The sequence below is a fragment of the Pangasianodon hypophthalmus genome, chromosome 25 (genome assembly GCF_027358585.1).
Source record: "Pangasianodon hypophthalmus isolate fPanHyp1 chromosome 25, fPanHyp1.pri, whole genome shotgun sequence".
Taxonomy (NCBI): Eukaryota; Metazoa; Chordata; class Actinopteri; order Siluriformes; family Pangasiidae; genus Pangasianodon; species Pangasianodon hypophthalmus.
Window position 1 is genome coordinate 8,377,395 of NC_069734.1, and position 27,980 is coordinate 8,405,374.

Here is a 27,980-nt window from a genome sequence, read left to right on the forward strand (position 1 = left end):
AATAAATAGATCACTAATAACAGATTTTTAATATTATTTAAATGTGGCACTACTACCATAGCACGTAAATGTCTTTAAAAATATCATTGCTATATTGCACTCTCCCGCATTACATTAATTATTATATAGATGAATGATAATTAATATAATCAAGCACTTAAAAATATAACAGACATGTGCATGTGTATCAATAAATATTACATATTTAATGTCTCAATTTATGCAAAATGTCCAAACTAGTATTTGTCATAACAATTTAACTATGATACCCTTGTTGTTTGCTAAATTATTTTTACAAAGTCCCACTCAAGTTCAATTTATACAGTATTTCTTTAGCAATATTACATATTATTTTTTCTCTGTCTGCTGTAAGTAAATGACAACGAATATGAAACAAAACTGAAACGCTGCCCATCCAGCCGTCCAATGATTGTGTGTTTTTTTTCTATTTTTTTATTCTTAACAAGATAAATGGATTCATACTAAACCAGACACAAAATCAAAGTGGGACGCATCATCAACCCTAAAACAGCATGCAAAACCCCCTACAGTCAATATGCTAAGCGCATGAAAAATGCCCTTTCTATTCCAAGCAGCATGACATTCCTAAATATGCCTTTTTTGTGATTTTCAATATCTCTGAATATTACAGATGATATTGCTAGTTTTCCAGCAAATAACAAATGAAGAAATCTGAATACAGAAACATTTATTTATGTGCGTGTGTGTGTGTGTGTGTGTGTGCGTGTGTGTGACACTTCGGCGTCACATGGCACTGCCCTCCCTGCACTCTAACTAACCCTGCTGCAGTCGCAATTCATCGTCATCTCTTCACAAAACAATCTTTAGAGAAGAGAGGATGGGGGTAGAGTATAGAGACAGAGAGGGAGAGAGAAAAAGAGAAAGAGAGAGAGAGAGCATTGAGGGAGGGAGAGAGGGGGGAAAAATGAGGGTAGGATGCAGCCTTGTGAGCCAATTTAAGAAATAACTGCTGATGCATCAGCTATTGACTGTTTCAGTGCTCGTGATAACGCTCAAGGCGAAACTGTGAGGAAAATGACAGCATCAACCGCCTGCAATAAACTGCAGCCCGTGAGACCAAGGCAGTCCTAATTGACAGCTGTCAAGCTAATGGGAGCCATGACGGAAGGTTCTGGAAAAAAAAAATCTGTTTATCAACCATCAGCCCTGGTGTGGATCCACGGGGAGGAGAACTTACCGTGCTCTCTGCCTTTTCTCTCTCTATCTCTATCTCTCTCTCTCTCCCTCCCTCTGGCTGGCTGCTATTCAGAGCTCGCATCCCTTCCCTGATTTCTTTCTTTTCTCCATTCTTTTTCGTTCATTCTCTCTTCTCTGCTTTAACCCCTGTGATTGTCGGCCGGTGTTTGCGGTGTAAAAAGCAGAGGACGGCCATAACTAATCATAGTGTCAGTTGGCTGCCTGGGAGCACAGGGTTTGGGCTGGAGCAATGTGAGGTCCTATAATCCACACTTACACACACACTTACACACACACACACACACACACACACACACAGACATCCAGCCAGGGCCAACTGTCCACCGGCAAGAACAAGGCAGTGAAGAGAGGAGATGGGCCAATTTCACAGCATAAAACCACAACGCATCCATTTCCGTACAAAATTCACACACAACACTCCACATGTAACCCAAATTCTAGAAAAACAACTCCTGTTGAATAATTTCTTAACCAAATCCTAAAATGTGCTGCTAAATCTGAATTCTACCTCCATACCTCTGATCATAATCTATCGCACCATTTTTCCACCCTATAGTATTTTCTGTTCTATCGATCATTATGAAAATCTTTTTCTAAAAATGAACCTTGAGACTGGACCTTCCCTGCAAAATGATTTTCATCAAAATAACAAAAAGATGAATATATGAAAATATGCTAAATTTCCAATGAAAAGCTAAAAAAAAGAGTCCCTTTTTAATTTCACGGACTAATTCAAGGTAATTTGGAGACTAATGTTTACGCCATCATTTTCTTTTTCCTTAATAATGCATATGATTATCAGGAATCAGTGCTAGCTCTTAATAAGGATAATTAGCATAATTAAGACAGCATGTTTCATTATACTTCGAGTAATTAAATTGAAAGGGAAAAAAAGTAAATGCACTACTTTATGATGATAGTAGAGTTCAGGTGTTCTTTCGAAAACCTGGACAATTTCTATCTGATAATAAATTGTACAAATAATAATACACATAGCCATGAGATATATAAATCATTTTTAGATCACTCTCTGCTACTAATGTCTTTATGACATTATAAACGTGTCATATGTGCTTTATGGCATGTATTACACCATGTACGATGGCGTACTTATATGTGTGTGTAGTGAAAAAAGGATCAATACTATGTATGCAATATCCATTAGTGTGTGTGTGAGGACTTTCATGCCAACTTATGTTGCTCCATATGATCTTGCATAAGTAAGCCGAGGGGTTTCCTCCCTTCTCAGAACTCATACTGAGTTTGATTAATCCCTCTCTCTCATCCGCAATCAATCAACCAGCCTCTAAAATCACAGAAATCAGCTCCTTTCGCTCTCTTCAATCCATCTCGCTGCGTTCACGACTGCATCCGTCACACATCCAGATATTTTTATGAATCATAGTTATCTGCATTGAACACAACGCTCAAGGTGTGTACTTCTCCTGATGCCTGTGCGATAAACCAAACTTTGAATATCTTATAAAAGGTGGCATAATGACCAACGTCAACACACTTCGTCTTCATACATCACTCTCTGCGCAGGTGTGTGTGAAGACCTGTTCGGTGTACTTCTCCCTTCTTTTGGAGTGCACCTAATGCAAACTGAGACAGACAAGGGCGAGCGAGAGAAAGGTCTGATGTTCTCCCAGGCTCCCCAAAACAATTGATATGTTTGGTCTGGCGAAGCTTTGAAGCCTGTGAACAAAAAAACACGGTGTACACGCTATTGTCTGCTCCTGAATGGAGGAGGGCATTGTGGGAGGAGGAGGGAAAAAAAATCACTCTGGCTAGACAGAGAGCACAGTGTGTGAGAGCGTGTTAGGAAAAAACAGAGGGCCTGAGATAAAAAGGAAAGGAGAGAATGTCACAGGACACCGTGCTACAAATATAGGATATAAAAGTATGCGCAACACCTTTCCTGATGTAAACAACACTTGCCGTTTTTTTTTTTCTGTCTTGTGCTGTGTAGATATTTTTCTAACTGACTGCTCGTGTTGTTGTTGTTCTGACCATTCAGAGCGGCCTATTCCACCCAGCCAACGTGATTACGCAGGTACTTGGGCCCATTTGTCACCTGCAGCAGCAAATTGAGTTAGTGCATGGACTAAAGGCATGGAGGACTGTGTAATATCAACTTGATTACATCAAACTAGCTGCAAACCTAATTGGGCTGGATGACAGTGTGCGGAGCTTGTCATCTCCAATCATTAGGCCTGTCAGGAATCCATCAGCTTTACAGCTAATTAGGTGAACACTAATGAAGCTGGCAAAACAACTTTTCTTTTTCTACGGCTGAGCAGGTCTTCTCGACTTAAAAGAGGGAACGAGGGAGGGTGAGAGCGAGAAACGAAGAGAAAAACGAGCGAGGGGCGAAACGTTCTCATGCAAAGCTCAAGGTTGCAGGGGAATGGATTTCCCAAAGTTCCTAATCAAGGCCCATCATCTGCCATCTTTCCTTTGCTCTTTCCATCACGGCGGTGCAATCAATTTGTCATCACTCTTTGTATGCCACGGCACAGTCGTCAACCTTATAACTTGCAGCTGTGAGGGCTGCTGGGAGGCAGAGATGGAGGGAGAGTGAGAAAGAGAGAAAGAGGAGGGGCTTGAGGTGGGGTGGTGGGGGGGGGGGGTAGAGTTAAAAAAAAAAATCACAGGAAGCTGCCTTGTCTGGAGGAGAAAAAAAAAAGCGCTCAGACTGCTCTCGTATTTGTCTTCATCCGCTCATCAAAGGCATAAATGCCTGAATCTTTTTTCCCCCTCTCACCCCTGTGAAATGAGAAGCCTTTCAGTCATCCTTCATTCTCCTCCTCCCTCTTTCTACCTCTTCAGTGTGTCCATTAGGCAAAAGCATTTTGATAGAGTAAAACTCAGGCCTAACGTATGAGGGGTTTGCGGGTGTGTGTGTGAGTGTGTGTGTGTGTGGGGGGGGGGGGGATAAAATGAGAGCACTCACTCTGCCAACTTCTGATTGACCATTAGAGCCATTGATGAATGTGCCTGTCAAAGAGGGAGACAATTAAATCAAATATGAAACAAAGTCGCTTTGACGGATCCGACTGATGGAGCAAACCATTCTTCCGTCTCCGGATTAGGCTATTAGTAACATTTTTCATACCAGCAGCGTGCGTGTATGTGTGAGTGTGCACGTGTACGGAAGCGTTAATATGGTTTTATGTGCCCTTGCAGACTGTAGTCATTTACAGTATGTTAGCATGGTAGCGTATTGATTGCTGGTGCCTTGCCATGTGTAGCTGTGTTGAAATAACCGTGCAAAGTTGTATTTATTTAAAAGACTACGATCATCGTGTTCTGCCTTTAGTCTTCAGATAGCTCACTACGGAGCACGTCCGTTTAAACTTATCAGTTTGCTCAAACACAAACCTTCACAACAGATCCTTGTTTTCAGATAAACAAGACAATTTTTTTAATCTTTACCACAGCCCAAAAAACTATTTCTATATCTCGCTACTACACGACGCACTTTTTATAACTTTTGAGACCACTAAATCGACACAAACCAACAAACAGAACACAGACATTCTTGTACATGCTCAAAAAAATAATAGCACTAAAATGTACTTTTCCTTGTCACGGGGTTGGTACCATCAAAGGTACGAATGTTCTACTTTTAAGGAAGTGTGAATATAGTGGACCTTTAGTATGCTATTCTGCACCGTCGTTCACATTCTAAGTAAAAGACAAGGAAAAGTACAATTTAGTACCATTTTTTTCCCTGAGAGTGAATTCTACAGAATAGCTCCCTTCCTATCTGACAATAATGTAGCCTATCTTGTGTGAAAACACGCCTGTTTGTTGAGCTATGAAAAGGAAAGTATGGCCTTGTGGCCTGGTCATGGCACACTGTGGGAGAACGAGCAACTTCGAGACGCTTTAATGGGTTTTGTTCAGTGCGGACGTGACGTCACGGGGATTGGCGTTGCCATGGCGAGCGAGTTATTGATGTTTATCGGGAATGAATAGATCAAAGGCGAGGCACGTGACGGGCAATCAATCAGCCGTCAAATCAAAAGATGCCGATTGTCCATTAGAACCTGGATCTTACTCGGCTACAAGCTCACCTCTTAGTTCTTTTTAAAAAGCACATGAGTGTGTAAGAAAAGAAAATAATACATAAACAAAGGCGAAAGGCGTTTGGTGAGCAAATGTTTGTTAGAGGAAAAAACAAGGAGGAAAAAAAAAACAAAAAACAACTACATGGAGCATCAAAAGCAGTCGTGACAGTCAGCTGACACCCTGAAGCTCTTTTCATCCTCAGCGCTTCTTTATAGATCTCTAATCCACGGAGTCGATATGAAAAAAGAGGATGGAGGGAGTGGAAAAGAAGGGGAAGAAAGAAGCTGACTGGAAAGCTAACTGGAAAGCAAGCAGCCCCCCTTCCTGTTCAAAGTAGCTGTTTCCCTATTAGGCTGGAAATTTGAGAAAATCACAGTGCTCTGGAATAAATCACCAGGCTGGCCTATTTTGCAATGTCCGACAAGTTTGGGGAAAAAAAAAAAAGATTATGAGGAAAAAATCTTTCTCACATGCTGTAATTAATTTACCTGTTTCTGTGGCAGGGTTTAAACAGTCTACAGTGTGCGCTGCCTGGGATAACAAACTCTTCAATAACTTTAAATAATCAGAATAATCAGAATAATAATAATGTTATTATTATTATTTATAAAAAAAAAAAATAAGATGCCACCATTTGAACGCACTGATGAAAAAGAAGAGAAAAGAAAAAGAAAAGAAAAAAAAAACTTTTTTCTGCCTCTATGGTCGCTCTCAGCGCGCGCGCGCATCGCACAGCCCACGCGCTCGTCGCACACACTCGGAGCTTAAAGTGAGATAATCGCAGCGCTGAGGACTGAAACACAGGGAGAAATGAAGGAAGGACTGTACCTGCCGAGCGCCGGGGCGCCTGCTGTTTCCTCCTCGGCATGGTGGAGTGGTGTGTTGTGGTCTGTGTGCTGTGTGTGAGAGTGTGTGTGTGTGAGAGAGAGAGTGTGTGTGTGTGTGTGTGTGTGTTTGTCGAAGGGTCTTTCTGCAGAGTTGGAGTCCGGAGCTGCTCGGCTCTTCTCTCTCCGAGCTGCGCTTCCCTTCCCGCGGCTCCCGCGGCGCCTCTCACCCTTTCACCCTCTCACCCTTTCACCAGGCTGGCATGAGGCTTTCAGAGCCCAAACATTTACGACGAGGAAACGACGAAGAAAAGGTGCAGCTGGGAAGCAGAAGAAGCTGAAAAGGCGATCGCGTTTTCTTTCCTTCTCTCGCCCTCGCTTGCTGTGGAGAGCAGTGCGGTGTGAGAGGGAAGGAAGAAGGGAAAAAAGCGCTCTGAGGCTCGCTGCGATTCTCCCTCAGTCCGCGCTGGCAGCCGCAACAGGCGAGCTTAAGGGAGAAAAAACACCAAAATGATCGCGTCACTCAAAAGTCCTGCAAAAGCAAGGGGGGGCAAACATCAAGCACTGTCACATTAACTCCTTCCACCTCGGATGGTTTAGCTCTAGCGCCTGTCAGGAGGCTACAGGCATATGTCTGTCTTCCTCTCTCTGTCTCTCTCTGTCTCTCTCTCTCTCTCTGTCTCTACTGCAGTCACACAATGCACAATAGCACTGAAGTACCGACACACAAGCACTGATTGGGCCAGTTTACAACCACTGACATTTACATATGCCTATGCATATCATAAAAACAAACAAACAAACAATGGAGTGAATTGGAACAGAGCAAACAAACATGCTGCACGAGCGTAAAATCCCCGCGCCACTGCGAGCGCACGAGGACAGCTCCGTCCGATTTACCAACAAACGTGTTCAACGTGAAACGTAGCCTACTTACTCGCTCGCTTGATCAGCTGCGTTATCCATGAGGAATCCGATCCGGGGGTTCAGTGGAAACGCGCTTAGGGTTAGGGTCAGTGTCTCAGTGCGCCGCTGTTGCCATTCCGCCAAAAAAAAAAAAAAAAAATCCCAAAGACTCCAAGACTCCCCGCGCCTTCAAACGTCCATCTTTATTTCTTTATACAACAAGCAAGCCGGAGTTTGAAAAAACAAACAAACAAACAAACAAACAGACAAAAGGGTGATGGAGGAAGAGACGGACGGACTTGTCGCCCTCCCGCGCCGATGCCTGCTTGCTTAATTTTGTCCGAGCGCCTCCAAAATCCGCGGTGAGCGAGCAGGGATCGATGAGATCGGCGTTTGATTGGATGTCTCTGGCTGTAATCAGGAGGAGGAGGAGGAGGAGGAGGGGGGACGGACCCGCGCCGGGGCTGCGCGCGCACTGAGCGCCAAGCTACTGCCAAAAACACTTTCTTGGCCGCTAATCGCACTTTTTTCCTGCTTCTTTGTGTAGCAGGTATTTAAAAACCGCACCAAGCCGAAGCAGTCGCGACTTTTTCCCCCTTAACGCTCCGACTCCTTTTTTTTTCCCCTCTAATGTCTGATCAAAACAGCTTTTTGATCTGGTTTTTGCGCAACATGGAAAGGAGCTTTGATTTGATTTTTTATTATTATTATTATTTTCTTTTTCAGATAACGGTAAGATAACAAATTCTCCAGCTCTGCTCAGGATAATAGTGCATCTGTATACCGCTGAGCGTTAAGGCTAGCCAGATGTTTTGGCAGGATGTTATTTTCTGCAGGAGAAAGTTAGAGTAGCGCTGTCAGCTCTTCTGCTGGATAAGTTTGTCCGTTTTCAGATTATCTTTCAGATCAGAGCTGTCCTCACTGGAAGAAAGAACCGTGCTATGGAGGGACACACACTCGCAAATTGTTTCTAATATGCAGAAGGGTGAGTTGTCAAATTTCTGCTTCTCCTTCTTTCTACGCGCACGTGCCTGCGTCTGCGTCTGCGTCTTCGGCCGTTCTTTTTTTTTCTCTCTCTCTCTTTCTTTTCTCCTTTCAATCAGGACAATACACGGTCGGAATAAAAGGCAAAAAAAGAGTAATCAAGACCTTGGAAAAGCAGCCAGGGGAAGTCTGGCGGCGTTAGATGAGACTCAGAAGTGTCCGCTCCGTCCGCGCGGGAGAGCCGAGTGTGAACGAGCGGCGTGTCGCTGATTCGGGACGCTCGTGCCCGACCGTGGCTGCGCGCGTGCCCTTCGATTAGATCCGCCCAAGCATCTGTCCGTCTAAAGCGATTGGCGCGTCCGTCAGTGTCACACACACACACACACACACGCGCGCGCGCGCGCACACACACACACGCACACACACACACGTCTGTGAGCTTCTTCTTCTTCTTCTTCTTCATCATGTTTTTTTTTTCTTTCTTTCTTTCTTCTTCAGAAGAAGACCGCTCTTCCAGGAGCTGCGTCTCAAACCGCATCCTAACACACTACACTGAAGTGTGTACTATCAAAAGAGTACTAAAGGTGACGCATTATCGTGGTACACTATTAAGCACGGTAGTGTGCGGGTTTGGACGGAACCTTACAGGTTGCCTGGGTAACCGGGTCGGCGGTCTGTTTTGACGCACTGTTTAGTGCGATAGGAGTCTGGGTGTGCGGTTTGAGACGCAGCCAAAGTGTCTGCGCACGTAGTCGCTTAGAGTTTTACTTCCAACTGTCACTGGATAATTAGGACTCAGTCCAGGAAGAGTTCACATAAACAAAGAGAAGGGGAAAAATCTTTAATCACAGCCTACCATTTAATATAGAATAGGCTAGGGGTACTGAAGCTAACAGATTACTGTACAGTCATCAGTTCAGAGAGCAGGAGATGGACGCAAGTGCAGTCTGTAAGGCTGTAAGAGACGTCTGCGTTTTGCAAGAGTTAATTCAGCACTAAGAGTTAAGCGAGGTTTGTTCAGCAGTGCAAACTGTTTCTCTTCCTGCCTGTGGTCGTGATTTCAGTGCTGATAACAAGCAGCTTGAGCCAACTGAAGCCCTGCTTTACTGCAACTGAGTCTACACACTTTACTCTCCTAGCACACACTTGATCTTTAAGTAGAAAGAAAGAAAGAAAGAAAGAAAGAGAAAGAAAGAAAAATATGTGTGCTGTGTATGCGGTCCTCTCTTATCATCCTTCTTTATTCCCTTCTTCCTTTTGCAGAGAAGTGTATTCTAACTTCATAATGCTGAACATTTCATCTCAGATCATTCCGAAAAGTCTGCGTGTGTGTGTGTGTGTGTGTGTGTGTTTTCAGTGTTTTAGTAAAGATAATTAGTTCATGTTATAGCTGTGTTTGGATGTTGAGCCTCCTCTGAACGCGAGTACGTGTGAAGCTTCGAGCATCATACTAGCTTATTTTCAAATTCAAAATAAGAAAAAAAAGAGAGGGAGACAGAGGGAAAGAGAAAGAGAGAGAGAGAGTGAGAGAGAGAGAGTGAGAGAGAGAGAAATGCTAACACTAATCGTCAATCCCACTGCTGATCTGAGGCCCGGCTTATTTATTTATTTATTAATTTAATTAATTAATTTTAAATCTCACATATACAATATTCGTATCTGGAACACTCCTGACTAATAGTGAAATATTACCCTAATTAATACATAATTAATACATATCTCTGCATGCTACTGGCCGTTTCATGGCCTATTCTGTCCAAAAAACAAGCTATATGCTTAAATAAATAAAAAAGAAGTAAGGAATCTACTGTTTATAAAAGTCATAGAACTAAAGGGCATCATTGACCTTATGACCTACTGAAGGGCTTTTGCAGTTTACATATATATATATATACATAAGGAATGTACTTGGTGTGTAGTCGTAGTGGTAGTAGAAGTTGCAGTAGTAGTAGGTGTGTGTGTGTGTGTGTGTGTGTGTATATACCAAGAGAAGGCGAGATTATGTGAGCACTGTTTGCTCCCTTCTGCGTTAGAAAATGTAAGTTTAATATGAGCATTTATATATCTTAATTTCTACAGAATATTTTATAAAGTATGCATTTAATAAAAGCAGACACATTTAAAGCAGATGTTTTAATATATAATGTTTTAATATATTTCTGATCCATGGCTTTAGTACAGTTTTGAGAATGGAACAGTAAACCTCTACTCAACAGCCCTTTTTATTCTTTATTTTATTTATTTAACACACAGAGAACTAAATGTGTGACTCATATGTATTCGTATGTACAAAAAGTTACACCTGGGCCTTAAATGTGTTTACTGTACGTACTGTAGTTTCAGCACTTCAGTACAGTCACAACCCATTCTGATGCATGGAGAAAGCCTAATGAGGATTCAAGGCCTTAAAGTATCTGAGTGATTCAAGTGTGTAAAGTGTGTAACTGAATTCAACAAGATTCATTTGGGAGGAAAAATCCATTACTCTCTTGAGGTGATCATTTTACTATTCTTTGTCATATGACAATGTAATAACTAAATAATGAAATAATGTAGTTTTTAGAGATGAGATAAACATGTTTTTTATGTGTTTTAGGTACATAACTGCAGTCAGATTTGAGGCGATTTGAGGTTTGTCTTGTGTAGCCTAAAACTATTAAAATGAATAAGCAGCTGATAAAGTCAGATGAACTGAAATGAATTTGGGTTATTATACGGTTACATGTAATAACGCATGACATGAATGAAGTAGCTATTGGCTTTCTGTCATTCTGTTTTTTATTGTAATATGTTGTGACAATTTTGTTGCTCTTTCAGTCCAAATAAGTAAATTTGGTGGACGTGGTGGAAAAGTTTCCTGTAGGAGATAAATCCTCAGAGTATAATTTTAGTCGGGAGCAAATGAACATGAGGGTTGTGAGGAGCTGGAAATAAACAGTGGAGGAAAGAAAAGAGAGCAGTGGATTAACTCCTGTGCGTACACTAACCCGGCATTTAATCCACCCAGAGATCCACGTCCAGCTACAGGAGCGAGCTGAAGCCAGGGAGGGACTTATTTAAGCGTGTTTTTACCCTGAATTTTACCGAATTCACTAAAGCCACTAAACTGCACTTTAAACGCACTGGCAGAGGGCAAGCTTATTTTAATACACACACACACACACACACACACAGACATATATGTGTGTATATATATATATATATATATATATATATATATATATATATATATATATATATATATATACACACACACATGTATTATTTATTTATTTATTTATTTACTTGCTTGCTTATTAATATATTTATATTTTTCGATTTTTTTTTTTTAACGTCGTATATTAAGTAAGGCGAAATGTTATGATGTTATTTTGCAGGGTTTTCCATTCCGATAAGGTCTGAAAAAGAAACAGCAGAAGTGAATCTAACACTCAGATCCATATTCACACACACACACACACACACACTAATTAATCGCACCGCTAATAAAGCAGCTCTGAACAATCCGCACACTTTATTTTGTTGTTCATTTATTTCTGTCCTCTTCCGTGCTGAATTTGATTACTCACTGCCCAAAGGGAAAGATTCTTCTCTCTTTTTCTTTTCTTTTTTATTTATCTTTAGAATACTTTGTTGCAAAATAGCGTGATTAGTCAATAAAATCACTTGATTAATGAAGAATAAAAATGTCGTCCTCTGTATCACTGTGGAAGCGCGTGAAACGATTCTGTTCTAAACGTTTAAAAGGGAATAAGAGATAAAAAAAAAAAAAAAGTTCAGCAGATTCAGCTGAAGTCCATAAAGCTTAGCTGCATGTTTCAATAATTTACTCACAGTGGTCTGGGTGGTTCACTTAAACAATTATTCGCCCCCCAAAATGGTAAGTGCGATTAAGAGTGTGAAACAGAGAGCAAAGAAAGAAAGAGAGAAAAAAGAAACAAATTCTCTCTCACTCTGTATTCCCCAAAACACCTGTTCTTCCCTTTTACGTTTTTAGTTATTAAATTAAGTAATTATAAAGGCTGAGGTGTTTCAAGGTGAGGGTGTGTGTGTGTGTGTGTGTGTGTGTGTATGTGTGTGTGTGTGTGTGTGATAGAGAGAGAGAGAGAAAGAGAGAGAGACGAATCACATAAAATACTTTAGCAACTGAGACACTGGTCATATTATTATTATTATTATTATTATTATAATATATATATAAGCTGTAGAATATAGGATGAAAATAAAAATAGGTACATTTAAACACTTATTTGTAATGAGATGGCTATGTTGAGGCCTGAGATTGCTCCATAAGCAGTGCAGAGCTATTTACTCATAAAATTACGTCATGTGTCAATACTATTAATACTTATATTAATACTTATTAATACTTTATTTTCGCTCCAGAAAGTCCCCCGTTTGTTCCACAGTGATCCTCCCGAGCCATGCAAAACCCATCCTCACAAAGTGAAGCTCTGAATGTTGATATCATGGAATTAGACTAAGATGTAATGTAAATCATATATTTTATTCTACTGGATAGTAGGCTATACATATATATATATATATATATATATATATATATATATATATATATATATATATATATATATATATATATGTATATATATATATATATGTATTGTTGCTCTTTAACAAGCCAGAAATACTTTAATTGTTTCTCGTGATTAATTAATATCACCTAGGTTTCAGTCCATAACCATTTCAGCCCACCAGCTCGGTGTCCATATGCTGTTCACAGGTCTACCGTTAACACTTGTGAAGTGTGAAGAAAAGCAGGAGAGGTGCTTGTTCACTCAGACTATTACACAGTTACAGTAGGCCTGCTATTTTATAGTTTATATAATGGATGCTCCTGGCTGGTGGAGAACACGCGCGCGCACTTGCATATATATATATATATATATATATATATATATATATATATGTGTGTGTGTGTGTGTTATTATTATACATGTTATACATGTTAAATGAAAGCAAATTTGCGTTCTATCCGAATCTCTTCAATGACGAATAAATTCGTGAGGGATTGTTGGTCACGAGCGCAGGGACGTTGACTGGCAGCGAAGGGCGATTTAAAAAAAGGGGGGGGGGGTATGCAAATTACCAGGGGTCGGCTGATTAGCCTTGACCAATCAAATAGGCTAGTTTTTATTATGTCCGCGTGAATAAGGGCGGGGCTATAGTTATGTCTATGCACTACATATGAAAATTAAATAAATAAAATTATCATAAGAATTGTAATAACAATCAAATAAAATGCATGGGTTAGTAAGGCTAGTGCAGGTTTTGCTGTTAAAAAAAAAACATTGGCAGTTTGGCAGGTAGTGCACAGCATGCTAATAACCTAATAACACGTTTAATTTTTGAATGATTGGTTGATTAGTTGAACTTGCAGGATTTTTACAGTGAGACTGCAGTGCTTTTTGGCTGCATGTGCAGGAACTGCTATATGCTTCATATATTCCATGCTGTGTGGCCGCACGCGCACGGAGCGCTGTAGTAATAAAAGCTGCTCGAACACACGTGCATGCTGAAAACATAAATGTTAATAACTTTCTACTGTAGATCTACAGTATCTATATGGGCGTCCACAGAGCAGCAGGTTTCCTCGCCATGCACGCCGAGAATCAGCCGGGTTTAGTGCGTCGCGCGCGGAGGGAGCCAAACGCCGCGCGCGAAACCCTGTTCGGTATGAAGAGGCAGGAGAAAGTGCGGTATAATTTCTTGCCCAAGCCGGAGAAGGGGAATGAAAACGCAGACGAGGACTGGGGAAAACGAAAAAAGACAGAACATGAGAACCTCGGGGAGATTTGACGGGGACGGAGAGGAGAAGCGGCGCGCTCGCGCTCCGCACGTCTGCACGGCACAGTTAATCCTAGTGGCGTGTGTAAGGAGGCCGAGCGGCGGGGCGCACACAGGAGAGGAGGGGAAACACTGACTCACTGACTCATCTGCTTCCAGCAAATACTTCCTTTTACACACATCCCAAATGCCTCTGATGCATTTTTACATGCATTTTCACTCAAGCATAATATACTAATGCTGCTACTGCTCTACTACTAGTGCTGCTACTACTGCTAATAATAATAATAATAATAAGAAGAAGAAGAAGAAGAAAAACAGCAACAAGGGCAGTGACAACAATACTTACAACAACAACAACAACAACGACAGCAGCAATAAAAACACTACTACTACTACTACTACTAATGATGTTATAATAATAATAATAATAATTATTATTATTATTATTGTTATTATTATTGTTACTATTATTATTATTATTATTGTTATTATTATTATTATTATTATTATGGGTATTATTAATATTAATAGTACAGATGAGTATACATATTATGTGAAAGAAATGCATGGAAGCATCATTTACAGAATTCAATGTCACCCTAATCCTCATAACACTTGTTTTTAAGAATAAAATCTTTCAATGGGATTCGTCTGGTTGGTCAATTCACTTTTGCTAATTATAAAACAGAGGAGCTGAAAATTTGCCTGGAAAATCAAGTTTGTATTGGACAAGCAAGTCTTACTGCATCATAAAATGTAAAGAGCCAATCAGGTTCTAATATGCAAATACAGGCTATGCATTACCAGCCTGCCATTTTACCATATTCTATATTTATAAATTCTGAATTTCTCGATTTCTTGAGGGTAAAACTGTAGGCACTTCTATACCATTTTTCTGTTGTTTACTAACCCACTGTCAAGCAATTAATTGGATATTGGAAATAAAATATAGTGACTTTAATAACCACTGTATTGTATCATACCAACTCAGATATAATGTTCATGAAAGTGAACCCACACAATGGAATAGGCATAATTCATTCAGCAAACTCCCATGCCTTATGCCTTTACTGAAGCACACATACTCATTAAAAACCCATAGTTTTTGTTGAATACTGAAGTCTAAAGTGTGGTTTAATGTGAAACACACAGGCTCTGAGATCGAACTTTTCTTTGGCCTCTCATCAGTGAAGTGTGTCCCTCACTTTACCATATGCTCATTAGACCTACTCTCTCTCTCTCTCTCTCTCTCTCTCGTTCTGTCTCTCTCTTTGGGTGTGCTAGCTTGCCGGGTTGGGAGGGCAAGTGCTGACCAGCCCTCTTTCTCTGTCTGTTACTAGGTCATGGAAGGCCCACCCTCACCCCCTCCTGCTGCTGCCTGCACCTCCTGATCCCTCACCACCAGGGAGAGGGTAATTTAAGCTCCATGCGATGCACCCTATTCATCACTGTCCCTCTGACCAGCTTCAAAATTAAAGTCTGATCTGCAAAGTTAAAGCAAAATGAGATCAAAATTGGCAGAGGTCAAAAAGGGTGAGACCCCTCAAAACACAAGGTGCTGTTTTGGCTGCTTTTGATTTATGTTTTTCAGGAGGGCCGCCAAGAAATTAATACATTAACCCTATGCAATCGGCCCAGGCTCATGGCCTGCACGTCTGTGCCACTGCTGGCTCGAGAGTGGAGAGTACACATCAGTGACGTATGTGCTTAAATGTTTATAGTGCCGTTACTGAGAGGGAATGAGTGACTGGAAGGCACCTGTAATAAGACTAAGCTGGCAGTATTATTTTTGGAGCACTTGTTTCCTGAGGGTGGAGGATTCTAGTTTCGGCTATTCAGATTATCGACAATGAAACAGATGATGTAAAACCGGGGTGTGTGTCCCAAAAAAAGATGAATCTTAAAACAAATTAGCAGCAGTTTTGCAAGTGTTTCCCAAAAGCTTTTGTTACATATCTCCTGGTATTTCTGTGACTCCACTCAGCTGGAGTCTGGCAAAAAGTTGTTGAGAGTAAACAATCGATTCACAGCCCAGGTATTAAATGGATCAGTGACCAAAACAATGTAAATGGACACCAAAAGATAATGCACTTAACTGGTGTATAGATATACATATAATCAGCAATTTACAACTTTTTAACTTTATTATGTTTTAGGGTGGGACAGGACAATTTAAACTATTTTCTAAATCTCATGGTATGTTATCATCTAAACAGTAAAGTGGGATGAAAATCCATTTTTGTTTATGGAGATTTCACCATCAAACAAGCAATGATTTCCCCAAAAAATACATGGTGCTAATAGAAAAAGGAAATTCAACAGTGAGAGGGGAGATATGAAGAAAATTAATATTAAGATTAAGATTAATATTAAAAGCAGTTCACTTTTAGAGGCACAGTATGTAAGATCTTTAATTCTGGTTCCAACTTGCCCGATGAATGAAGAGAGTGTAAAATATTACCTTCTATTCACTTATATTTTGTTGCACTTTTTTTTACACTGTTAGTCAAATTAGACTTTGTACATCTGGATATTCTTGCTTTACTTTTTTTTTCACAGAGCATTTTATGATAGTGTTTAACAAAAATGAGCAATGAGCTTCTCGTATACTCCTCAGTTCAGCACCCGCTTTAGCTTGGTGTTGTTCCTCTTTTCCTCACCAGGAAATGCAATATTCCGCTCTTCCGTTTCTCTCCTCATCCTCCTGGACTTCCACATTAATCATTAGACAGGTGTTTTAGTTTCCCTTCTCTGGTGTTCTTCTAAATCCCATTTAAAATCCCATCCAATATGCGTATTCACCTTGCTTTGAGCCCTGAGGTAAAATGTTCATCAGCTATGGGCTGTGGGTGAGCAAAAAGTTAGTAGCAAATAGACATGTGCAGGAAATCCACTTTTACGCTGTAGCCAAGTCCGCATTCTCTACTCTCTGGAAAATTGCAGTTGGTCCAAATAAAAGTCTCAGGAGTACTCCCTGACCACTTAGCCACAATGTCTATAAAAAGTCTTTGGTGGTCACACCTACAGATTGACATTGAGAATTCTTTCTGGAACCTGTAGATAGGATTCAAGAGGTGCATATAGGCTTTTTTTGCTTTATGCAAGCTATCCCATATTCTGATTGAAATTTTTATGTAGCTGTGCACATGGCAGAGTAGTACTGTACCACTGAATTCAGCAGGGCAGAAGTTCTGTGGTTTTATCCTGTACCCAACCAAGTAGGGACATTATTTCCCCCCTAGATGCCCTGTTTATCTCTTTAAGCATGCTATCAGGGGTATGGCCTCATGGTTGGCACTGGGTGACAATTGCTACCCTTGAAACAACCCTGCCACCCCAACTGCCTCCCCAACCCTGACATCTAATGATATTTCTTAGAGATATACCATTCCTTACAAATCATGGAGACTTAATGAATTATCTGTAACCCAGGTTGAATTTACATTTCATTGATTGCATCAATGTCATATTTTAGGTTATATAAGACTAATAAGCTGGGCATGCCACTGCTTCCCATTACTGAGATGGTTTAGTGGGTTTATATTTGATCACACCACAGCATTAGGACAAACTGCTCCACTTGGTGCATCATCATCATCTTTATTCTCATATTTGAATGCTCAACATAAATTGGTAAAGTCGTAATGTGGTGACTGGATTACAGACTGACCTAATAATTCGAGTTAATTATTTTCCTTTGGTAAAGAGTGAACTAAAATGCATACCGACTCTAAAACTACAAAACGAGCACAAAACAACAACAACAACAACAATTGTAGTAGAAATAATAATAAATTTTAGGCAAATAGATCAGTGAGAATGTTTTTTTATTTACCAAAATTAACAGCATTTGTCTTTGTCTTCTTTTTGATCCAGAACAGCATTCAAAATTAAAATTACTAATGGATCGAGTTACTTTTTAATTTACAAACAATTTATGTACTACTTTAGTTTAGAAGGGTTTCGAGAAACACTTGTTAATTAAAGTACATTCTTAAGATGAAGTTAACAAAGTAATTAATGTTATGAATCTTTTGGGAACCTTACTCCAGGACGTTAGCACTTCTTACTGCTTTGTGCACAGTCATTTTTCAAACATAAATATAAGTGAGCTAAAATGTCAATAGAATGGAGATATTTGAAGAATGAGTAGTGGTTATTACAGGAAGAGGGCTGATATGACAGAATCATTACAAAAATAATTGTGTTTACTTGACCTGTAAAAAAGTGACCAAGAAAAACAGAAAGACTTCCACTTTAATGGGCCGGTGTAAGTCTGCCTGATTGGGCCAAATGACGTAAAGCAGCAAGGCTGAGTCAGATGTGCCTGATTGAAGGAGCATGTGTGTGTGTCTGTGTGTGTGTGTGTGTGTGTAATAATAAAAGGAAGAAAGCTAGGTGGAAATGTTGTACTCTGTACTCTGACAGAGTGTGTGTTAATGTAAACCGAAAGTGCGGAGGCAAGTTAGTGTTTAAGCACTGAAGGCAAATGCTCACATATGGTAGGACATTAAAAAAAAATTCAGCCAAACCTAGGCATGTGTGTGCTTGTGTATGTGTGCTTGTGCATCTGTGTGTGCAGCTCCTGATCTGCAGTGCTGTATGGTAAACAGGAACGCTTTCCTTGGAAGGAGGAATTTCCCCCAGCAGTCCCCTAGATCAGTAATAGTGGCGGTAATGAGCTGCAGCTGTCACAGTGCTTTCCGCTCCTCGTCCCTGATTCATGTTCCTGCTGCACACCATCTACAACTGGAACAAATGTTTACCCCAATGAGAAACAGACAAACACTGCCCAGTGCACAGATCCTAACACACTAACTAATGGCCGCAGCCCTGTTTTAGCTCTTTTAATAATGCAAGCTGCCTATGAGATGCAGATGCCCAGGGGAAATACTGACCATTAAATGTGAGATGTTCTAGGTGTACAATATATAAAATATAATAATCTCAGCCAAAAAAAGAGAAACATAGTAGAACAGAAATGGATAGAATACCAATGGATAGAAATGGATAAAGTAGAATCGAATATAATAGAATACAAACTGATAGAGCAGGATAGTGAAAAGTAGGATAGAACACATGCAGAATATCATGGAACATAAGATATATAATAGAGTGGTAAGATATAGAATAGAATAGAACAGAATAGAATAGAATAGAATAGAATATTTGCTTGGAGTTCGGGTTGAAGAAAATCCATCTGAATAGAATAAAATTGGAATAGAAATGGGACAGAGAAAGACTTAGTCACATATTGCAGCTTGTTAGGAAGCTGGATATAGTGGGTAGACTAGAATAGAACTGAATAGGATAGAAATGAATAGAATCCATTTGAATAGAATAGAAAAGAATGATAGCTTTTATTGTCCCATATACAAGTACAGTGCCATGAAATAGTTTTCATTGCATATTGCAGCTGGTTTGGAAGCTGAATATAGTAGATAGAATAGACTGGACTAGACTAAACTAGAATGGAATAGAATAGAAAGACAATTTTTGTCAGATATACAAATACAGTACAGCGAAAATCTTTTCCTCGCATATCCCAGCTTGGTCAGGAATAATGTAGAATAGAATAGAATAGAATAGAATAGAATAGATGATTGTAATTATTCTGAGAAATGAGCTGTATTTCTTAAGCAGAGTTTTAATTTTGTCTTGGTACCTTAGTGTATTTTAAGACCCTGATTGAGGTTTTTGGTTTATTTCTCTGAAGGATGTTGTGACATGAAAATCAGTGAATGCTGTGCTGCTTCTCCTTTTCAAAAAAATATTCTATTTTAATTTTAATTTTTCACTTCTTTAAACTGTACTTCTCTCTCATATTCATGACAGCGGTGTGTGTGTGTGTGTGTGTGTGTGTGTTTATGTGTATGTGCTTGTGTTCTTACTCTAAGTGGCAGTAGATCTGTGACTCAAAACGACACCACAGTGTGCCATGAAATCCTGGCAGTGGCATTAATCACACTTTTTTAATTAGCACGGACCGGCTTTATTAATTAGGTGTGATACGGCACTGATATGGCCTCTCTCTGTCAGCCCTCCTTCCTCATCACGCATACACACAGGCTCAGAGGAAAATAATGCTTACACACACACACACTTTAGTCATCAGACCTCCTCTCTCACAAACAGATGTTTTAACCTCTTATAGGGAGAGAAAATGAAAAAGTGCAAGAAAAAGTAGAAGTGGTAGAAAAGCTATGTTAGATATGCGTATATGTATGCAGACTATTATTTAAGAAGAGCAAAAGAGATTATCATGCTCACAATGTACATAATATTGAGTCAAACAGGAAAACCTTTTCAAAGAACCTAGAGAGTATGAGATGTGGCCTGGTTTAGTCAGAAGTGCTTTCTCAGAACTGCTCGAAACAGGCTTTCCATCAAACAGGGTGGCAGGAAGTAAACAACACATAGTAAGAGATGAAAGTGTGTTTTAATGTCTGTTCAAATAAAATGGCACCACACTTTCCCCACGTCTGAGGAATACGATAAAGAGTCATGTATGCAGCGTTAGGTAACATACCTTAAAATGATAGTTCGATAACTTACAGGTTAGGCTACTCTAGTACATTAACAAGATTTAAGATTAAAGCTAATATTTAGAGAAATGTAGGTAGCTATAGCACTGAGATCTTAACTCACAGAATTACATCAGCGATTAGCGTCACAGCTAATCTTCTGCTTAGATCTTCTGCTAATTACATTTATACCACAGCACTGCTGAATTCTCAATTCTGATTGGCCAGTAGGTGTTGAGTCATTTTCAATAACAGTGGCTCTGCAGGATTTCCAGTTGTACTTCAGATCACAGTTTTATGATAATGTGTTTGTTCTAATAACATTTTCATTTCTATAGTAGCAGCTAATTCACAGGACCTGTATGGTGGACAATTAAAATATATAATTCTGTAAGGAGATGTTTATTCACCACTTATGGAAGGAGTCTCCAGTGTCAGCGCTAACGGTCAATAGGTTTTATGCAACAGGAATCATCAGGACAGATGGGTTAGCCTTTTTGTGTTTTTTTTGGTACCATGACAAGCTGTGCTTTTTTTGCCTTAATAATGTCACAAGAGAGAAAAATAGAGAGGTTGGTGAGGGTTATAACTTAAGTTTTAATACTTAAGTCTTAAGGATGTTTCATAATATTGATATTAATCAGTCAAAAGCATGGCATGTTGTTCATTAATAAATTAAAAATTGTAATAATTGGCAAATTGCTGTGATATAAAAGGAATAAATCCCTTTAGGAAATGCTGTTATAGGAAAATAATCACATCCAGGGTGGTAATGGCCCATATTAATTGGCCAATTGTCATTGATTATTTTCCTATAAGAGCAATTCTTATTCCTTACATAATAATTAAAAGAAGCTACATGAGTAATAGGCATGCAGTATTGCTCTTGATACTGATAATGCCTGGAAATCCTGAATCGTATTTTTGTATCTTGGCAAATCTTCTGATTAGATCCACTGAAGTATTTAAAGCAGTGAAATCATGTGATATTTAATAACAGACAAAACATGAACATAAGACACAACACCTCATACGTCGCTCATAACATGGCAGAAATGTGCAGAGACTCAGCTCAGTTATTGTGAGGAAGTCAGTATGGGATAAGTTTCAGGTTTCAGCCCATATTGAGAGCTCTGATATCGGAAAAGATTGCAACCATTTTACTACCAAACACGTTTAACAAAAATTTGAGGAAATAATATAGCATTTGCTACGTTGATACTCGGCTGATAAAAAGTTTTGCGTGTGTTAAAAGCTACTTGTACAGCCCTGGTACTAGGAAATGGAGTTAATCTGATAGCTTCATTACTTGTAGCAACAATAGGACAACCTCTTCCTAAATCATCAGGTCATCTCAGGAAGTGTTTCTTTGCCACTGGTGCCTCCGGCTTGCTCATGTCCTGCTTTGTGACAAAGTCTATTGTAAAAAGTGCTATATAACTACAATTAAATTGAATTAAATGCATTCATCAAGTCAAAGGCCCCATCCATTATAAATGCTAGTATCTCCGTGTAGATGTACTTTTTTGGTAAAGTGCCTTTTCCCGACAGCCTCACTCTCCCCTCCGAAGAGCTTTTTCTGATCTTCTAAAGGTTTCTGAGAAGAAGGCACAAACCAGAATTGACGTGGATTACAAAACAGAAGGTGCTTTTGAGGGGGAGGGAGTGCTGATGAGCAGAATTGTCTGGTCAAAGAGAAAAGGCAGCGTTGAGAAAATCAAAGTGTGTACAGAGGGCGTACTGAACAAGTGAGCTGCCCACACAGCTTGTGTACTACACTCAACTCCTCGTACTACACTCAACTCCTCGTAATACACTCAACTCCTCGTACTACACTCAACTCCTCATACTACACTCAACTCCTCGTACTACACTCAACTGAGGAAAGGGAGCCAGCTCATAGAATCAGCCTATCTCTATCTCTTTTTCTCTCTCTCAAAGCCACTTGACTGTGCTGGTGTTTATCTTGCGCTGACATCCTCGGCCTTCACTATTCCCTCTCCACTCGGAGCAGCAGCGCGCACACTACACACACAGGCACACACACACACACTTCAAGAGATGGCGGTAATAAGAGACAGAGACACAGACACAGAGAGACAGTAACTAGAGGCAGTGGTCACAGGCTGTGAAATGGAAAGAAGGGGAAAGAAAGAGCTACAGAAACGTTCCCTTACCTTAAAATGAGGTCGTATGACAGTGGTCATGTGTTTGCAGTTAACCCCCGTCTAGCCTGTCTCATGCCTGAGATGTTTAGCAGGGAAAGCTCGCTCAAGCACGTTGTACAAATGAGCGTCATGGCCGAGTTAAAATGACAGACCCGAATCTAATGACTGATAAATCAGGAACTCCCACACACACACACACACACACACTAGTATGTGGTATCACATGGTGCTCCATGGCTAGCACATGTTCTGCGTTTATGGGTTTGTACTGAGTGGGTAAATATGCTCCCTGTAGCCTAGCATTCTCCTTTACAGGCCAGTGATTAGCATCCCTGCAGCTAAAAAGAGATGCTAGCAGAGGTGACACTGGAGCAGTAGTGGCTTTCTGCTTCCTGCCAGACTTCATCAACACTGTTATACATCTTACCTCACGCCACACTAAAGGCCAACAGGAAGAAACATATACCAGACAACGAGGCTTATACTACCTTTCAAAACCTGCTACTATATGCATTACATTTATTACTGATACGTTTGAAGCTGCAATTCATAGCCACAATTTGATCTCTTTCAAAAGCACATATACAAGGTTATAGTAACTTTATTTAAAGTATAACTTTCTATAACAGCAGCTTAGACAGTAATATCTAATTGTTTCTATAGTAACAACGTACACAGGGATTTGCATGTTTGATGCTCTACATTAAAATGTTTGTAATTGTCTCCATTTTTAGCATTTTCTGTGTAACATAGCAAGCTGCTTTTTTGTCTTGTTAACTTCAAGAGAAAAAGGAAAGGCATAAAGATAAAAGCTGTTTATAGCAGTTATAACATAAGTGGTCTTACAGGAACTTACTTGGTTCACAGATGTTAAATGTAACCCTAAAGGGATGAAAAGTATGATGTCATTTTTTTGATTTATTAAAACCTGTTAGTGTTAGAAATTGCTGTGGTGATGAGGAAGTGCTGTTATTGGAAAATGATCAGCTCTGATGTGGCGACTGTGGTAACGCATAATACCACCTCATCGTTGATTATTTTTCTATAATAGCACACCTCGTCGTGTTTTGCTCCTTAGTTAGTTTGCCCAAGTTAGCACATGGTCTGGCACTTTACAAACCAAAACCAAAACACAAGATCATGAACCATTAATGCTTCCTTTCAGTGGAGCAAAACAATGTGGTAGATAGGCTAATTGCTTTAGTGCGCTTATTTGGAGGTAATATATACAACCTGTACTGTAGCCATTGTGTTAGGATTGGGGTTTAATGATCGCAGGAACTGATACTTGGTTAAGGCAGACTAATAATTCTTTTGCTATTTCCATGAATTTGACCTTGAATTGACCTTGCAAACCATGCAGGTTAGCTTTCCAGTGATGGATATCAAATAAGCTAGTGCTAAGTGACTTGTTACACAGTATAGAGGCACATCATGTTAGCTAGTTATATAATGTGTGTAACTATGGCAAAAATACATAATGCTATATTTTTTCATGCTAAGAACCATTTAGTTACACATAAAAACAGTGATATTGCAATGATGACTGCAGTTGTACTGTATTGTGATTTTAGCCTACTGCTTATTGTCACTGTGAACCTGTTTCTCATTATATATGCAGGTTCGTCCTCATGTACGGCGCTTTTTGAAACAGTTACCCTCATAACCTGTGTGTCCATCCATAGATCTAAAGGAGTTTTCCCTTTAGAATTAGGAAGTGCTTTGGAGTGCATGAGCTGATAAGCTGACCTCGCAGTGTTCTCTCGCCTCCTCTTCTCCAGTCTGGCTTTGAGAGGATTTACACAGAGCTCTTCCTTTAGTCGTAGCAGGGAGGACCAACAAGACATCAAGACTCTGAGATAACCTAAACTCTCCAAGCTAAATCCACTCAGCTTTTTCTGAGCGCAATGGCAGAATGCTGGCAGGACAGAAGGAATAGAGGGACTTGCTCTTTTAAAGCGGAAATATTGGGGTCAGAGGTTACGTGCTCAAACGCAGAGGGTCAGAGACCCAGCTGCAAAACAGGACAAAGATCTCATGCTGAGAGAAAGAAAGACACAAAGTGAGATGGAGAGAGGGAGTGAGAGGGTGTGTGTAAGCGCAGCGCATAATGCACATTTTAACAACTCCCCAAAGTGAGAGACAATGGCGGCATGTATTAGTGACTCAACAACTTTTTTTTTTTTTTTTTAATTTTCCTATCATTGCAAATGCATGCACCAATGGCAGTCGTAGAAAGTACAGCAGTTATCTATCTATCTGTCTATCTATCTATCTATCTATCTATCTATATATATATATATATATATATATATATATATATATATATATATATGAGCTTAGTAATAATTAATAATTAATATGTGAGTGCTTTATATATTGTTATTAAATACATGTTTTCTTGCCTAAATCCTACACTGTAGCATTGTGTGGTCTATGAGAGTAGCTTGGTTCACAGAAAAAAGCTTCACAGAAACAAACAAACAAGCAAGCAAGTACACTAAATAAATAAAATAATAAATAAATAAATAAATAAATAAATAAATGCATGTATGCTTGGCCTTTGGCTCAGGTTAGTACTAACACATTTTAGTTGTGCTTTAAATTTCCATCAGGTCACTTTTCAAAACTGAAAGCTCACAAATATCAGAAAGACTTTTGTGCTGCAAAGTGTATATCTCTTGCTTTTCATGTTTGCCCTAAAAATGAACTGATGTCTTTGCTTTTCAAATCTCGTCCATCGTCCATACCTGCCTATGAATGTTTTTTTGACATTTTAGTCCTAATTGAACACTTTGGCCGAGAGATGCATTAAAAGGTTGAAAAGCATTTTAAGATGCCGCCTGGTCACCTCTCTCTCAGCAGATACTCCTTTTTCTCTGGACTTAAATGGATAATGACCTCCTAACCACACAACCACACACACACACGCACACACACACTCATCCATGCACATACTTTTTTGTATCTAGTCATTTATACAACAACGATGAAGGACAACTAGCTTAATTAACCAACCCTTGAATGATTCGTAATAGCCTAATGTGTAATTATGATTCGCCAGTATTCAGCCAGTGAGCAAAAATAAAGGCAGACGATGTAATGCCAATCACTGCTTCAGCTCAGATGGTAATCTTTGCTCAGCCGGTGCCATGGAAACCAATATTAAGTGGACACTATAATCATATGATTAATTCAGCTTTGCGACCTCTTTGTCTCTATTTTTAAAACAGGTGAGAAAGTAGCACCTCGCAGCCTCAGCAGACCAACACGACTCTACTGGTCTTCAACATTACGCCTCTCGCGCTACTTTAGTGTTGATTACAGAGAAAGCAATGGGGGGGCTTTACTTAGAAAACACATAAAGACAGCAAGAGAAAGAGTTTAAATATATATTGTCTGATAAAAGGGAGTTTGTGTACGATTAATCAAATGTGTTATCTTTTTTTACTACAAAGAATAATCATAAACTGTGTGATATCTTTGTTTCCCTTTCTTTTTTCCCTTTTCACAAGGTATAAAGTTCCTGAATGAAGATTACTGATCAATGATCTACAAGAGGTTGTGGATGAAAGGTCAGCACCCACAATATCAAATACACACTCCTGTACTCATACACTTTTATGTACACTCATGTTCACATACTTTTGGCATGTTCTGGCCTGTTAGTCCATTTCCAGAATTGAAATCAAATTGTTCAGTCTGGTTCATTTTCTATTCTATTTAAATGTATGTGGATGACATAAGAAGAGGGGTGGATCTTAAAACTTCTTTCACAAAAGTATTTTATTTAGCTGATGCTGAATTAAAAAATAATAAATAATTATTCACTCATTCATCTTTAGTAACCACTTAATCCTGGTCAGGGTTGTACTGGACCCAGAGTCCATTCTGGGAAAACTGGGCATGAGGTGTTAATACACCTTGGATTGGAAATCAGGGCACAATGCACACACACATTCACATCTAGCGACAATTTAGAGTAGCCAATCCACCTGTTGGCATGTTTCTGGGAGGTGGGAAGAAACTGACGAACATGAAGGAAACCCACATGGACAAGGGAGAACATGAATCTCCAAACGGACAATAATTCAAGCTCAGGATCGAATCAAGGAGGCTGGAGCTGTGAGGCGGCAACACAACCCGCTGGGCCACCCAATAAATAATTGAATAAAGGTGTGCCTGTCTATAATAAGACTAGCACACACACACCAGCTATAAAAGTATAGATTTCAAATAAATATATACATATTTGATAGCTAGTTGCTTAGTTAGGCTGGTTACCAAACAGCAAATAAGTAAATTTCTTATTTTTAAACAACTTGGCTTTTAACCAGCAGCAGAAAATTAGCTTTATAATCATACAGCTGATGCAAAAAAGGCTTTATCATGTTTTTGTGGGGAATTTATGATAGCTGGAAGGATGTATACCAACCCTTGTGTATGTTCACTGCTAGACAGACACCAGTTGTAATGTGCATAAGTCAGAATTTTGCCACTCACTACAACATAATCCTTCACTTATTATTTAAATCTCCCCCTTAACAATTTAAAATGATTGTACATTCCCTTATATACACATCCTTTTCACACTCACATACTATACAGCTGTTCTTAATCTAGTTCTTTTATACTTTCACACTCATCCTCTTATATTTTTAGACATTTATGTTTATACAGCTGATTCAGGTGACAGATATAAAAGCATACATAAACAGTATAGTGAGTTAACTTTATACACACAAATATTAGACACAGCGTAGACAACAGATCATGTACACAACAGCAGACATGTTGTCTGTCTGAGTGTGTCTGAGACAACACATTCCTATTGTTGAACAGTCGAAGTCCCACTCATCTCCCATCTCTGTGTCTTTCTTCTTCTTTTTCTTTCATGCACACACACCCACACCCATCATGATCACCATCTCATCACCATGACGTACACACATCCACCATCAGAGGGCTGCCTAGCCTGAAGTGGGCTTTGACAGCACCGGGTAGGCAGAACACAGGAAGCACATTTAGGTATCAGCTCCTGTCGTCTACACCTTTTCACATCCCATCACGGTTACATCCCTCTATCGGCTCTCTCACTCTTCAGCAAAGCTGAAAGTGTGGCCTGCTCCAGTTTGCTCGAGCTAAATGACACGTCACAATATGAACATGTGCAGACGAGCAAATGAAATATTTACAGAAGGAACAAAAAGTAGAGAAAGAGAGTGAGTGAGAGAGACAGAGAGAGAGATAGAGAGAGAGAGAAAGGGCAAACGAGGAAATGAAAATGAAACAAAGTAAGAAAGGGAATGAAATGGAGGAATGAAGAGGGCTGAGTAAATAACTGTGAGTGTGGATGAGAATGCAGGAGATCAGGAAAGAACAGGATGTGGGTGGCACATCAAATGCATTTCCATCCACACCAGCTCATGCTTTAAAAAAAAAAAACAACA

At 39.6% G+C, this 27,980-nt stretch overlaps 1 protein-coding gene and 1 long non-coding RNA gene across 2 annotated transcripts in view; one reads left to right on the forward strand and one right to left on the reverse strand.

Annotated features, from left to right (window-relative positions):
* The window catches only part of tshz3b (teashirt zinc finger homeobox 3b), a 40,590-nt gene extending 33,063 nt beyond the window's left edge, over window positions 1-7,527 (reverse strand). Inside the window, exons 1-2 of the mRNA XM_026937700.3 lie at window positions 7,078-7,527; window positions 6,145-6,627 (exon numbers count right to left, since the gene is read on the reverse strand). Coding sequence (XP_026793501.1) covers window positions 6,145-6,184 — 40 coding nt within the window. The 5' untranslated portion in view covers window positions 6,185-6,627; window positions 7,078-7,527. The remainder of the gene's footprint in view (window positions 1-6,144; window positions 6,628-7,077) is intronic.
* A 368-nt stretch (window positions 7,528-7,895) lies between these two features.
* LOC113540979 (uncharacterized) lies at window positions 7,896-27,978 on the forward strand. Its single transcript, XR_003404135.3, has 3 exons — window positions 7,896-8,031; window positions 15,179-15,250; window positions 26,046-27,978. It is a non-coding gene; the product is annotated as an uncharacterized LOC113540979 (long non-coding RNA).
* The last annotated feature ends 2 nt before the right edge of the window (window positions 27,979-27,980 follow it).